The sequence below is a fragment of the Pteropus medius genome, unplaced genomic scaffold (assembly GCF_902729225.1).
Source record: "Pteropus medius unplaced genomic scaffold, Ma_sr-lr_union100, whole genome shotgun sequence".
Taxonomy (NCBI): Eukaryota; Metazoa; Chordata; class Mammalia; order Chiroptera; family Pteropodidae; genus Pteropus; species Pteropus medius.
The window spans coordinates 22,382,846-22,399,360 of record NW_024340692.1 but is presented as its reverse complement, the minus strand read 5'-3'; the positions used below and the strand labels follow the sequence as shown (position 1 = coordinate 22,399,360).

Below are 16,515 nucleotides of genomic sequence, written 5' to 3'. Positions count from 1 at the left end.
TATATGGAAATTGACTTCTGGGATGACAGTGTGAGGAGCTCTTTGGACTATTACCCAGTGAAACTGGAAATTTATTAAAAAATAAATATTTACAGTCTCTGTGACTAGTACTAGGGTATAAGCAAATGAAACATCTATTCAGGATAATCTATAAAAATTTAATAAGAAAAGTGAGTCTGGCTTTTGAACAAGGACTACTCTCTCAATTTTCCCTCTCAGCTCAACAAGCCAGAATTCCATTCTAGACTGGTACACGCAAGAAGAGAGAGCCCTTTCTCTGCCTAGACTTCAACTGGAGGGCTTTCTTCCTGGGAGGCACATGATATAAGCACTTCCCAACCTGCCTCCAGCTACTAGCTACTGGGGCTAAATAATGGGAGAGGCGGGAGCTTCCTTCTTCTGCTCAGCCTCCACTCCTGGAGCAGAAGTTCTGCTGGAGTGTGACACCACTAAGAATACTGGGATTCTGATCACCCTTACCCCTCAGTCTCCCCGCCACCCCGCCCCAGCTCCAAAGCTCTGGTTCAGAGATTTTACCTTGGGGGGAAAATAAACTTTAAAATAGATAGTTCCTAAACTCCTCTCAAAGAAATTGACTTCATTTACAACAGTGTGAAGAAATTCTAGCCTAAGAGTGCTCTTGGAAATGGTGGATGCTGTGGTGAAAGGCAACCAGGAGGAAAATCATTGATTTAATGAAGATGAAGATATGGGCTAAACTGTAGGCCTGTTAGTTTTCATGAGAGAACTGGGGAAAAGATAACTTAGAGGAGTCCTCCTGGGCTCAGAACAAATATCAGATGCTGATCTCCAGATTGATTCCTTCGAAGAAGCCCAAATTTGATTGGATTAGTCTATAGAGCAATTTACTAATTAAGGCATTTTGAAAAAAAATAGCAATCGGATAGCAATTTGTGAAGTTTAACTGGTGGGTGTGGTCATGGAAAGAGAGGAAGAGCCAAGACAAAATCGCTGTCACTCCAGGGTAGGTGTGAGTATCCCAAATCCTTGCTTTCCTGAGGACCATCAAAGGCTAGATAAACACTGCAGGGAAAGGAAGGGGTGTGAGTTGGATAGACTTCAATAAAGTAATTCAGCCAGTCACTGAACAAAAAAATAAACTAATAATAATAATAGGCCTTGGGGAGAGGGGGACCAGTACCCACAGTTGTTATAGTTTATCATCTAAAATGTCCAGTTTCCAATAAAAAATTATGATATGAAAAAACACAGGAATGTATGACTCATATACTGGAAAAAAAGTAGACAACAGAAACTGCCTGTGAGAGAGACCAGATTGGATTTAAAAGAAAAAGACTTCAAAGTAACCACTGTAAATATGTTCAAAGAACTAAAGGAAACCATTTTGGGGAAGTCAAGGAAAGTATGATGATAATGTCGCAAGAAAGAGAGAATATCAATATATAAAGAGAAATTATATAAAAGAATCAAAAAAAAAAGTTCTAGACTTGAAAAGTATAATTTAAAAAATGGAAAATTCACTAGAAGCCCTCAACAGTGAATTTGAATTGGTAGAAGAAATTTAAATGCTTCATTATATGCTAAACTAAATGCTTCACTTCATTAGTGAACTTTAAGGTAAATTCTTACGTATTATACGATCTAAAGAATAAAGAAAAAAGAATGAAGAAAAATGAACAGTCTCAAGAGAAATGCAGGACATCATTAAGCATACTAACATAGGCAGTATGGAAGTATCAGAAGGACAGGAGAGAAAGAAAAGTTGAAAAAATATTTGAAAAACTAATGGCTTAAAACTTCCCAAATTTGTTAAAAAACAATAAACTATATATCCAGGAGGCTCAATGAATTCCAAGTTTAATAAATGCAAATAGATATATAAAGACAGGGAAAAAAATCTTAAAAACAAGAGAAAAGCAACTTACTACCTACAAGGGGACCCCAGTAAGATTCATAGTTGACTTGCTAGCAGAAACAAGGGGGCAGGAAGGTAATACGAACACATATTCAAAGTGCTCAAAGAAAAAAACCTGTCAACCAAAAATCATATATCCAATATAACTATTTCAAAATGAAGAGACATAAAGACATTCTCAGACTGAAAAAAACTGAAAGAATTTGTTGCTAGCAGGTCTGCTTTACAAGGAATACTAACGGAAGTTCCTCAGGCTGAAAGCAAGTGACCTCAAATGGTAATTAGAATCCAATTAAAAAACAAAAAGCACTGGTAAAGGTAAGCATGTAATTATAAAAGAGTATCAATACTTAACCTTTTTCCTTTCTTCTATTAAATGATTAAAAAAGCATTTGATTAAATAATATACATCATAGACTGTTGGGCCTACAATGACAAATCAATCTCTCTTATGAATATAAACACAAAAGTCCTCATCAAAATTTTAGCAAACTGAATCCAGCAAAATATAAATTATATACATGATGAAGTGAGATTTATCCCAAATATACAAGATTGTTTTAACATTCAATGTAATAAAATAAAATATATCAGTAGAACAAAACACACATGATCATGGCAAAAATGATACACAAACTAGGAATAGAACTCAACCTGAAATAGGGCACCTACAAAAATCCACCATCAACATCATAAATAATGGAGAAAGATTGAAAGTTTCCCTCTAAGAAACAAGGCAAAAATGTCTATGCTTGGTATTTCTATTCAATATTGTACTAGAGGATCTAGCAGGGCAATTAGACAAGAAACAAAAGGTATTGAGATTAGAAAGGAAGAAGTATAACTAGCTCTAGTCTCAGATATGATCTTTATATAAAGAAAACCCTAAAGAATCCACAAAACAACTATTAGAGCTAATAAACATGTTCTGTAGAGTTTCAGAATACAAGATCAATATATAAAAATCCACTGTATTTCTATATGTTTCAATGAACAAACCAAAAATGAAAGATAACAATTTCACTCATAATACTATAAAAATAAAATACTCAAATAAATATAACAAAAGTACAAAACTTATTTTCTGAAAACTATAAAACATCGTTGAAAAAAAACCAAACAGATCTACATAAATGGAAAACAACCCATGTTCAATGATTGGAAGGCTTAATACTGTTAAGATGGCAATACTCCTAGAATTAATCTGTAGATTCAATATAATCCTCATCAGACTCCCAACTCCTGAAGAAGTTGACAAACTGATACTAAAATTCATATGGAATTACAAAGGGACCCAAAATATCCCAAACAATCTTGAAAAAGAACACAGTAGGAGGATTTATGCTTCTCAATTTCAAAACTTACTACAGAACAACAATATTCAAGACAGTGTGGGACTGGCATAAGGATGGACATAAAGATCAATGAAATAAAATCATGTGTCTATGGTCAACTGATTTTTTGGGTAGCAAGGGTAGCAAGACCATTAATGGAGAACAAATCAAAAAGTCTTTTTAACAAATAGTGCTGGACAATTGAAAATAGCCGAATGCTAAAGATTGATGTTGAACGTTTACCTCACACCATATACAAAAATTAACTCAAGAAGGATGAAAGACTAAATTGTAAGAGCTAAAACTTTAAAACTCTTAGAATATAGGGCTAAATCTTCATAATTTTGGAGTTGATAAAGGATTCTTAGAAATGACACTAAAACATGAGCAACAACTAAACATAATTGGAATTTCATTAAAAACTTTTGTGCTTCGAAAAACATCAAGTAAGTAAAACAACACACGAAATGAGAGAATGAGAGAAAATATCTGCCAATCATGTATCTGATATGGGACTTGTATTCAGAATAAACAAGAACTTTTACAACTCAATAAAAAGAGGACAATCCATTAAACAATAGGCAAAGTATCTAAATAGAATGACATTCTTCTATAGAAAATATGAAAATAATCAATTAAAACATCAAAAAATGCCTAAAATAATTACTCATCAGGTAAATGCAAATCAAAACCACAATGATATACTATTTTACATCCGCTAGGATGACTAGAATCAAAAGGATAGATAACATCAAATGTTGGTGAGGATGTGTTGAAATCAGCACCCTCATATATTTTGCTGAGAATATAAAATGGTATAGTCACTATGGAAAATTGTCTGGAAGTCCTAAAACAATTAAACAGAGTTACCATGTTCCTAGCAGTTCCATTCCTAGGTATATATTCAAGAGAAATAATTACATATGTCCACATAAAAACTTGTACACAAATATTCATGGCAGCATTATTCATTATAGCCAAAAAGAGGAAACAACCTAAATGTCTATTAACAGATAAGTGGAAAAACAAAATGTAGCATATCTATACAATAAAATATTACTTGGCCATTAAAAAAATGAAGTATTGATAGTTTGACAACTCAGATGAATCTTAAAAACATTATCTATCCTAAGTGAAAGAAGCCCATCAAAAAAGACTACATAATGTATGATTCCATTAACATAAAATGTCTGGAACAGGAAAACCTATAGACAGCAAGTATGTTAGTGGATGCATGGGGATAGGGCAGTTTCTTCCTGGGGTGGTGAAATGTTCTGGAATTAGAGGTGATGGCTGTTTAACTCTATGAATATGCTAAAAACCATTGAACTGTACACTTTAAATGGGTGAAATGTATCGTATGTAAACTACATACCCATAAACTCTTATTAAAAGAAAAAAAGTATATTTTCCCTTGTCTTTATCCATGCAGTTTGTCTTATCCTAAGAATTCTACAAAGACAGCTGAAAAAGGCACCATATCTGATCCACCCCATCACTGATTTTATAGTCTTCCCATCAGTCACAAATAAGATATTACCTTTCATTTGCCTTATGCCTTCTCTCATTAAATACCCTGGTCAAATTAAAAATTTTAAATTATTAATCAAAAGTAATCCAGGAAATAAAATAGAAAAAACCAGTGATATGAACATGACTGATTATCCTCTTTCCTGTACTATTTATTGGCTTAAAACCTTTCCTACTATTTGTTAATTCGCCTTAAAAAGACTTTAACTTTTCTTGCTTCTACCTTCTAAAATATGAAAATGTGATTTCTATCAATGTGCTCACCACATAATAAAAATTATATTCTAAAAACAAAACAAAACCATTTTAATACCTTTAAGATATTATAATATCATTTTTCTTAGCTTTCCTCTTTCTCTAATCCTTTCCATCAATGCTATTATTGTCTTACCTCCGTTTTTTCAGTTACTTCGGCTTCTGTCATAAGTTCTGCTAAAGCATAGACAAACCCAAGATCTAACCTGAGATCCATTTCTTGTATCAACACTTTGAAGTACCTATATTACAGAGTAGAAAACATTAAAGATCATCAATTAACTGCATTAAGAAAATTAGATGAGGAAAAAGTACTAGATAAATATTAGAACATTGAAACTTAGGACTTTCTAGAGAAATGAATAATAATAATCAATAAATGTCATGGCAACACTTTTCATAATAGCAACAAACTCAAGTATAAAAATGCCTATAGAGAAGAAATTAACTGTGGTATAAAGTCATATAACAGAATCTTACGTATTAGTGATTATGAATAAACTCTAGGTACATACCACAAAATAAATTTTAGTGAAAAGTTTAATTAAAAAAAAGCAAGTCCTGGAAGTATACGTACAATTTCAAAAAAAAAATATTTTTTAATTAGGGGAAAAAATGAAGAATAATGTTTAGGCACACATATACAATAAAACTATAAAAAGCAAGAGAATAAAGACTGTTTATCTTGGTGATAGGGTAGAAGAAACAAGAAATAGGGGAGTAATACACAGATGAATGTTTCTGTAAATGGTCTATTGCTGGGACTGAGTGGTGACTGAATTTGAAGATACTATTTTCTTTCTTGTTTCTAAAATAATATGCAGTAATTATAAAAAACTTAAGAGAAAAAATAAAGCAAAAAAGAAAATACCCATTAATTTAGAAACAATTATTATTAAAAACTAAACATATTTCATGTTTAGTTTTTAGAGCCTTCTGATTCTCCAAGATTATAAAATAATTAGTAGATTTTTTCTATGACCTTTATAACTTAGTACTTGATACTTAAATCTTTGACTCATCTGAAATTTATTTTTTAAAAGAGTACAATTAACGTGCATATTTAAATCAAAACATTATGGGACACATGAGGAATGTATTAAGACACTTACTTAATACGTGATATCTGGGAGTGCCCTGCAGATCTCATAACAATACTGACATCTGTAAAGGGCTTTGGTGCTGTAAAGGTTAATGAATACAATTAATTCCACGATGCTTTAAATGAAGGATAATAAATATATTCCTGAAATTCAATGCACATCACAATAGCCAATGAAATTATTTACTAAATCATAATAGTTTTAATATTTGTAGTAATGAGAGTACTTTTAATATTAATGAAAGTCATTTAAAGACATTTGCACGATCCATTACAATCTTATTTTCAGACTCCAAGAATGTTTTTTTTAAATTATCTGTATTCACTCTAAGGGCAACTAATCCTTTAAATTTGTGTTTTAAAACTAGAAGTATTAGAATCATCAGAGAGACTTTGTGAAAACACAGATTTCAGGGTTTTGTCCCAGACTTTTAGGTGAAAGGGCTTGGGCATGCATACTGGTCAAAAGGCTTCCAAGCAGATTATGAACAACCCCTTAGATAGTTTAGAGCCAGTGGTATGGAAGTGCAGGTACAAAGCCAAAGGAGAGGGGACAGATGTAGGGTATTGGGGAAGGAAGAGAAAGTGCGGACAAGAGGAACAACAAAGAAAGAAAAAATGTTAAGGGGAAGAAGAAGATGGAAGAAAGGATTGGTCATTCTCATCTGGTGATACAGGATAGTTTCTGTGGTCAGAAACACTCTGAATTTGAACTTCCTTACAATTTATTCAAAGGTCCCAGTGGCTTTTAAACCAGGAGTTTACAAATGAGTAATATTCCTAAAAATTTAAATGTGTTTCTCTAATTAATATTTTCTTCAGTATTCACTCAGAGTTTTGTTGAAGTTAGTTGAGTAGAATAGTTTCATTTCACATTTTATAGTAAAATAAACCAAACAGTTAATACAACCATTTTTATGGCAATATAAAAATACAAACAAACCTGAATCCATGGTGACCGACTTGGGAGGTTTGATAGGATAAAACACAAAGGGAAATATAGCACCTGGTATCTGGTTCTGGATCTAAAAGAGAGAGAGACAAAAAAAAAAAACCAACAAAAAAAACCAGGTTAGTAGTCATATGTTAATTATAAACCTAACTAGACTAACAGGATTTAAGAAGTAGAAGGAATCAAAAAGTCTAGTTCCACAGTGAAACTGAAGTTGCTAGATAAAACAGATCATTGAAATATATTTATAGCTATGTCTCTTTATAATGTAATTTGACTATCTTTTCAGACTCACCTGTATTCTGTATATTTGAATTCTAAATGATGACTGATGTGCAGATGTGTTATATTCCACTTTTAATGCTGGAAGATAATTTCTTCGTATAGCTATTATATGTGGTTGTAGAATTTTCATGTTACTACCGCTAGGTGTGAAGCGAACCTGAAAAATATGTCACCCCCCAAAAAAAACATAGTATTTCTCTTTATTCATAATTAACTGAAATTAGAAATTTATACAAAAAACTTAAAAAATATTAATTAAATGGGCTAAATATTTGATTAGGTTTAGACTGAGATCCTTTATAGTTCATATCCATATAATTCACAAAAATATTCATATACTCTGTACGGCTTAGTTGTAACATTTTAAAAACAAATTTACTAAAATATCACAAAAAAGTGATAAAATATACAATTTTAGAACTAAAGAAGTAAGTGAAACTTATTGGCTTGTTAACCAAGGAACAGATAAGATCATTAGAATCTCAAGAGAAAGCCTGAGATTTTAATACAGATAACTATCCCTTTAAAATATTTTATATAGTATATATGACAGGATTTACTATTTTGTAAGGAAATCAGACTTTTCTTAAAAAAGGCACTATAATTAATCTAATTATAGCATATAAATGTTGAAACTTCATATTAACACTTAAACATATTACCGGAATGTTAGTGTCCAACTCAATAACTTTATCTTCTGAAGGTGAAGATTCAGTATATTCCTTAAATTCTTTCTCTAACTTCTCAGTGTGCTTTACACTCATCGGCTTCCATCTTGCTTTCTTCTTGGGCTTTGTCTCCCAAACCACATCAGAACTTACATATAAAAGCAAAAATCATGGTACTATTTACATTTTCATTTTAACTGGTTTATTACATGAATTACAAAACCTTGAGTAAAAATTTGCAACATCTTCAGTTATAAGCAAGCATATTACAAGTTTAAAAATATGAATTCATCTAACCAATCCTTATAAAATTCCTATTTAGGTACTATTCTAGGTGGTAGGAATATTATCAGTGAACATCTCTGCCATTCTGAAGTTTTATTTTAGCTGAGCAGTGACAGACAGTATCGTAAATATAGTAAGTTAGCATATTTTAACATATTAGGAGGTAGAATGCTTTTGAAAGAAAAAACAGACAAGATAAGGTGGATCTGGAGTATTGGGATATGCAAAGTGGTGGGGATTGCAGTATTAAAATAGAATGGTCAACGGGTAGTGTCAAGGAGAAGGTGAGATTTCAACAACCTTAAAGGAGATGAGATATCCAGCACATAACAGGAGAACATTTCAGGTAGAGGGACTTTGCTAGTGCAAAGACTTCAAAGCAGAGCAAGGAGGCTGGTATACCTGGAACACATTAAGAGTAGAAAATGAAGTAAGATAGATAATGAAAGGCTAATAATGGAAAAGCTTTATAGGGTATTGTAAAGACTGAGTTTTATTCTGAGATGAGGTACCATTGAAATATTATGAGAAGATCAGTGAAATGATCTGACTTAAGCTTTGTTAGGAATACACTGATTTGGGATGGGGGTAAAGAAAAAGAAATGGCAGATAGAAACAAGAAAACTTTTTAGGAATTTAATGTAGTAAGCCAAGAGAGAAATGGTAACAGTTCTGCCTAGGGTGGCAACTGTGACATAGGGAACAGTGGTCAGATTCTATGTGTGTTTTGAAGGTAGAGCCAGAACAGAACTTCTAGATGAATTAGATGTGGGGTGTGAGATAAAGAGATGAGTCAAGATGATTCCAAAGTTTTGACTTGAGCAACTAGAAGGATTCAGTTGTCATTAACTCCAATGGGGAGACTGGTTTTAGGAGGAGGAGTTCAGGAATTGGGTTTTATGTATGTAAAGGATAAGAGGTCTATTAGACATCTGTGTAGAGATTTTGTGTAGGCAGTTGGATATACAAGTCTAGAGTTTAGGAAAAATATCTGGCTGAAGGTATATTTCTAGAAAATTCTGGCATATATGTGGTATTTGAAATCATTAAACTGAAACAGAGCAGAGGACTAAGGTCTGAGAATCTCAGGGCACCTAAAATTAAGCAATTTAGAAGACAAGGAACCAATAAGCTGAGAATGTTGGGGTAGAAAGAAAAACCAAGATAGTGAGTTATCTTGGATGCCAAGTCAAAGACACTGTATCAAGGGAGGATCTGTTTTAAATGTCATGAACTTAAGCAACTTGAGGACTAGTAATTGTAACCCAGACCTGGCAATACACAGGTCTCTCTGGTGATCCTGACAACACTGGTTTCACGGTATGTTGAACAAAAGCTTATTTGGAGTGGTTAAAGAAAAAATGGGGAAAAAAACAATCGGAGATAGTGAATATATTAAATTCTTTTGTAGTGCATAACACTTTTGAGCAGTTTGGCTACAAAGAGAAGCACAGAAATTGGCAGTAGGTAGCAGGGAAAAGTAGGCTCAAGAGAAATTTTTTTTAAGTTGAGAGAAATAATACTGATGGAAACAATCCGAGAGAGAGCCAAAAATTGTTGACATGGGATAAAAAGAATTGCTGAATCAATGTCTCAAAGAGGCAAGAGGGAATGGAATACAATGCAAAAGTAGAAAAATATGTTGTAAACAGAACACACGTGATATACCTAGATAACTATGGAGAAGTATGTTGGGGCATTATGTAGTTAAAAATCGCTGGTGAATAGGAAGGTGACATGGAGTTGGTCTTTGAAAGGTCCCTTTTGATTGCTCAATTTTCTCTGTGAAATGGAATGCAACGCAGTGAGCTGAGAGAGTAAATGAGGGTTTAAAAAGAGACAAAATGTGAAACAGTAATTAGCAAGAGAGTGTGTGAATGGAACAAATCTAATTGATGGGAAAATTGTCGAAAGAATTAACTATAGAATAAAAAATATCCGCATTCTAAAATTACTTCACCCTTTCTGTTTAAGTATTTAAGTTATTTTAATTTTATTTAATTATTCTACTTGTTTATTCCTTCTAAAATTTATATTCACTTAATAAACAGAAAGGTAGGAACCATGTATTATTCTCACTTGCATTCACATCATGGACGTTACAGCACAGGACATAGCACATAACAAGTTTAACAGGCTTAGTATCTGTTGTCTATTTGACCTTTTTTGTTTAGATAATGAACACATTTTCTGAAAACAATAAATATTTCTAGGGAAATAGTTTTTAATATTCCTTTTTAAATGGCATGGATCCCATTCAATAAGAAGTCAGAGGCATTTCTAGATAAATTTACAGAGAAAAATAAATTTAAATTTGTATTATATAACTTTAATATATACATTTATTTAAGAGTTTAAGCCAAATAAAAGATTAAAACTACATTATCCTGGTTAAACAGAATGGAATCTAGAAATACTCTCAAAATTAGACACTAATATATATATATGTTAATTTTATTTTATGAATAGAAATAGTAAGGACATAAGGGAAAAAAGAATTTTACTAGTGATGACTTATATGGGAAATAATATAGTATTAACTTATTAGATTGTAAAGTTCCAAAGTCAAATTAGAATGTAACTGTCTTTATTCCTCGAACAACTATGGAGCATCTACAATGTACTCTGCACTAGGTAAATAGTAATGGACAATTAAACATTTCCTTATGACATGTTAAATAAAACGTATAATTTGAATGTTAAATATTCTATAGTTTAACTTTTTAGACAACTGGGATAATGAACGACATAATAAGGAATTTATAAATCTCATTTTTGATATATTTTAATCTCAAAAGGCAAAAAAAAAATCTCACAAGAACCTTTAAACTAGCATTACCTTAGTCTCAATGAATAGTCAAAACATAAGTGTTAAACTAAATTATTTTAGATTTTACAATCACTATTCTTGGTAATTAAGAACTGATCATTTAAATTTATCCAAATTATAATGCATCTAACCTTGTAATGCCAATATAGGCTACTTCTTGCTTTGTGTAATTGTTGACGAGAGAAATTCCAACATCTTGTAATGCCAACACAATTTCTTGCTCTGCTAACTCTGCTTTCTCACTTTCATATGTCACTTTAAATACCTTTGGATCTTCAGTGAATAAAATAATGCGCTGTAAGCCTTCAAAGAATGAAACTAAATAAATAGTCTTTTTCCCCAAATTTATAGGTGTCATCATATCCTAAAATAAAAACATGAAAAAATAAAAAATTATTAGAATTTGATCCCAACTAACATGAAATCTAGATTTCACATTTAAAAAATTAGAATAATAATGGCACCTCCTTCATAGGGGCAAACAAACTAAATGAATTAATAATATTGTGTGACATTTGGAAATTTTCTTAATTAGAATCATCTGATGTTAGCTTCTGCTGTTATTATTATAAAGTGACTAATCAGTAAGACAGGGCAATTGTTCTTTAAATTAGCATCTTGATAAAATGTAATTAAACAGTCTTTCTTTGTAGGCTTATCAATAACACAAAGTATTACTTTCTCTCCTTTATACTAAGACTAATCAATGTGCCATGTGTCAAGTTGTTCGGTCAGAAATTCATATTTCCTTACAGAGCTGAATTAAACAGGATAAAAAGTATCTGACTCAATTGCAGACTCTACAGAAACATGGATATTCACCACAGCTGAATAATTCTGCAGGAAGCCCTTTTATATAAATATTATGCTGATATCAGGATCTTGATGTTCAATGACAAAATAAATATAGCAAATTCTAATAATTAAAAGTCAGCCATGAATTTCCAGTCAAGTAAATATTCTGATTAATACAAAACTTTAATATATAGTACACATTCATGTTATAATCCACTGAAATTAAAAACTGGAGTAGTAACTATAAAATCAGTATCTAGGAACAGTCATGTTACTCATAATACTTTCTAAAATAAAACAGAACTAAAATTACATTGAGAAATAAAAAACTAACATATTTTCAAATAGTTCAGCAGTCTTTCTAATATTGTGTAGTGGATCTCAGATTTATCTTAGAAAGTTCAATTATCATTACAACATGTATACAAAAAGTACTAATCAACAGATCAAATAAAAGATTATTTTAATGTTTGAATAAAATCTTTTTTCCTGAATAAATGTAAAAACAAATAAAAACTACTAAATTTCACAATCAACAAAGATTTATTGAATGAAATTCTACATGAAGAATTAAACACTGGCAAAAGAAAGTGATCCAAGATAGATATTTGAAGTAAGAAAGAAAAGTAATGCAAATAAAACAGCACCTATATGGGAGAAAACATCTTATGAAATTCAAAACCCAGTCATAATAAAAACTTTGGCAAACAAAGACTAGATGAAATGGTCTTTAACCTCTTATCAAACTCTCCAAAACAAGACGACACAAAACAAAAACAGCAAATTTTGGCAAAGATTAATTGTAAAGGTGAAATGTTGAAGGTATATAATTTAAGATCAAATGTAAGGCAAAGGTATCTGCAAACATCATTTTTTATTCAACAATATAGAGAGATCCTAGCCAGTCCAGTAAGGCAAAAGGTAATTAAAGATGAAAGGACTGAGAAGGAGGAAACAAAACTCTCATTATTTATTAAGTGCCATAATTGTCTATATAGAAAAATAAACATCGCATAATCAATATTAATAATTCAGTGAGTTTTCTGGATGCAAAATCAATATACAAAATGCCATTACATTCTCATATGCTAATAAGTTTCATTTTAAAAAGATATCCCGAGTTTCTGCTCTACCAGTTGATGACCAGGTGGTCTTGCACCAATTCTGTTGCCAAGAACAAAAGCTGGACACACACACACACACACACACACACACACACACACACAAATATATTTAAATGTTTGAAAAAAATAGAAAAGCTGGCAAAGAATTGAGAAATAATGAGGCCAAGATCTGAGAGAGGTGGTAAGCCAATAAAAGTGAACTTGGGTGTTGCTTTCTCCAAAAGGCAACTGCCAAATATACAAGTAGAAGCAGAGACTAGAAAAATATTGGGTAGTCCCCATTTCAAGGGAATGGAAGAACCAGAATTATAGTGCAGGGCATACCAAAAAGCTAGGACTAACAGCTTAGGCTTTTAGTTGAGTCCTCAAAGGGCTATTCTCTTTGGGTACTAGAGTCAACTGGAAGTAGACTAGTCCTCTAACTAGACAAGGACTTAAGACCAGATTTGAATCATTTCACTCCCCATTTGGATTAAGGTAAACCTCTTAAACTGGCTGCCAACAAAGGCAAAACCTTACCTTCTTAAGAGAAAGAGAACATCATACAGACTTCAAATTTTCTTCAAAAATGTTCATATATCACATCCAGCACAGAGTAAAAATTAAACATGCATAAAAATGAGTTTGAGTGAAAAGGAAAAAAAGAAAGATATATAAATATATCCACAAGAGATCCAGATATTGAAATTGTGAGATAGACTTTAAAGCAGCTGTGATTAATACATTCAAATAATTATGTAACAAGACAGATAATTTTAGAACAAAAATTTCTACAATAGAAATCCTAGAACTGATAATTTCAATAATTAAAATTAAGAACTCAATATATGATTTTAAGAGTAGATTAGATATAGCAAAAGAAGTACAGTGAAAAACAGGCCCGAAGAAAATATCTATACTGTAGTATGCAGAGAAAAAGATGAAACAATATTGAATACCACAAAAAAGTCATAAGGACATGGTAAAAGGTGTAAGATTTATGTAATGCTGGAGTCCTAAGGTAAAGAGAAAAAAATGTGCCAACCCTGAAATATGACATCCGGCAAAAATAACCCACATTAAAAAAGGGCAAAGTAAAGACATTTCTAGACAAATGCATTAATAGAGACTCACACCAGAAAAATATTAAAGAGAAGAAAAATGAACCCAAATGAAAATATAAAGACAGGCAGGAATGAAAAGTGCAAAAAGTTAATGTTAATTGTATAAAAACAGTTATAATACTTCTTATGGAATTTAACATATTTTTAGAGATAAAAACAATAGTAAATAAGATGAAAGGAGTAAACAGAGTTAAAGAGCTCTAAAGTTGTTATATTACTGGTAAAATAGTACAAGTGCTAATTTACAGCAGGTTTTAATAAGTCAAGAAAGCATGTTGTAATATGGTAGGAAGCAATACTTTTAAGTTTCTCTCAGTGTGGTAATATTTACATGTCATTTGCAAAAAAAAAATGCAAGTTATGCTCATGGGTTGTTACAAGAGATTTGTGCTATTGTGGAGTAGGGCTTCTAGGTCAAGATCTAGCAGATAACACACCCAAGTGAGCCTCGTCCCCTCACAACAAAGCTGTCGTTTGAGGTGTCCAAAGAGAATACCTCCTAAACTGCTATACAAAATGTGTGATGCTCCTCACTGACATGCTGTGTTTCCTGGCCTGAATTGTCCAAGTAGGCAAATTGCAAGCTGTGGCCTATGACAGTTTTCAGTCTGAATGTGTGAGCCTAAAAAGAAACTGCTGGGCACCACAATAATACATATTAATAAAAGGATCAAATACCAGGAAGATATAACAATTCTAAATTTGTATCTACTCACATAATTTCAAAACATAAAAGCTAAAACTAACAAAACCAAAGGAGAACTATATAAATCCATGATTATATCAGAAGTTTTTTAAACACAATTCCTACAGTAACAGCGCAAGCGAATAAAAAAATTAATCAGGCAGAAGATATAAACAATACAATTAACAAACTTAAACAAAACTGACATACATAGACCATTGTAAGCAACAACTACAGAATACATACTTTTTGAATACCACGAAATATTTACCACACATTGGCCAACAAATTCAATCTCCATAAATTTCAAAGAAACCGAATCAGAGTATGTTTTCAGATTACAATGGAATTAAGTTAGAAATCAACAAACAACCAGAAAATTTCCATACTTTTGAAAAGTAAGAAATAACCAAAGTAACCATGAAACCAAATATAAAATATAAATCACAATGAAATTTAGAAAATATATTGAACTAAAGGATAATAAATATATAAACCTATCAGAAGTTGTAAGATACAACATGCTGTTTTTGGAGAAAAATTTTGACTTTAAGTTATTTCAAATTAGAAGTGAAGAAAATATGAAAAACTATGATCGAAGTATCTGCAACAAACTTGACTGTGTCCCCCTCAAAATTCCTATGTTGAAGTCCCAAACTTGAGTGTGAAAGTATTTGGATATAGGGCCTTTATGGAGGTAATTAAGATTAAATGATGTCACGAGGGAGTGGGGCTAGGGCTCTGATCCAACAGGATTAGTATCCTCATAAGAGACACCAGAGAGCTTACTTGTTCTCTGTCATTTGAGACATAGCAAGAAAGCAGTCATCTGCAAGCCGGAAAGAAAATCCTCACCAGCTTTACCAGAACCTGCCCATGTTGGTGCTCTGATCTCCCGTTTCTAGCCTCCAGACTGTGAGAAATGAATTTGTTGTTTAAGCTATCCAGTCTGAGGTATTTTGTTATGGCACCCTAATACAGACTAATACAGTGTCTATCTCAAAGAGTTTAGAAGAAAATTATCAAATTACAGTTAAAGAAAAATAAAAAATATATAACATAGATCAGAACACAAATTGGTAAAAATGAAAACAAATATAAAAAAGAGACCGTCAAAGGAACAAAACACAGGTTTTCTGATAGAAAAAAACCAAACTAATAAACTCATAAGTCCTTAGCAAAACTTATCAAAGAAAAGGAATGAGGGAACAAATAATCCTTAATAGGAATCAAAAAGAGAATCACTATAAATGTTAAAAAAGATGAGCATTATGAACACATTTATATCGATATATTAGAAAACTGAGATGAAATAAACACATTTTTAGAAAAACCCTTACCAAAATGATACAAGCAGAAATAGAAAACTGAATTGTCTTATATATAATACCAAAATAAAATTCATAATTCAAAACTTCCCTACAAAGACAACCACAGCTAAGATGGCTTAGCATCATTGGTGAATTCTAGCAAACATTCAAGGAACAAATCAAATCGATCTTATATAAACTCTTCCAGATAACAGGAAGAGAGTTATATTAATTGTAAATACTTCTCAACATGTTTTAGAAATCAGCATAACCTTAATATCAAAATCTGGTAAGGACATTACATCGTAGGCATGTTTCAGGCCAACTTGTCTCAAGAATACAAGCAAAAGTTTTAAACAT

At 31.7% G+C, this 16,515-nt stretch overlaps 1 protein-coding gene across 3 annotated transcripts in view; it reads right to left on the bottom strand.

The window, feature by feature from the left end:
* Positions 1 to 16,515, bottom strand: part of VPS13A (vacuolar protein sorting 13 homolog A) — a 179,043-nt gene that overhangs the window by 41,768 nt on the left and 120,760 nt on the right. For all 3 annotated transcript variants that reach the window (XM_039845293.1, XM_039845225.1, XM_039845143.1), the window contains exons 54-59: positions 11,270 to 11,502; positions 8,018 to 8,171; positions 7,366 to 7,512; positions 7,062 to 7,143; positions 6,129 to 6,198; positions 5,153 to 5,258 (exon numbers count right to left, since the gene is read on the bottom strand). In XM_039845293.1, the coding sequence (XP_039701227.1) occupies positions 5,153 to 5,258; positions 6,129 to 6,198; positions 7,062 to 7,143; positions 7,366 to 7,512; positions 8,018 to 8,171; positions 11,270 to 11,502 (792 nt within the window). The remainder of the gene's footprint in view (positions 1 to 5,152; positions 5,259 to 6,128; positions 6,199 to 7,061; positions 7,144 to 7,365; positions 7,513 to 8,017; positions 8,172 to 11,269; positions 11,503 to 16,515) is intronic.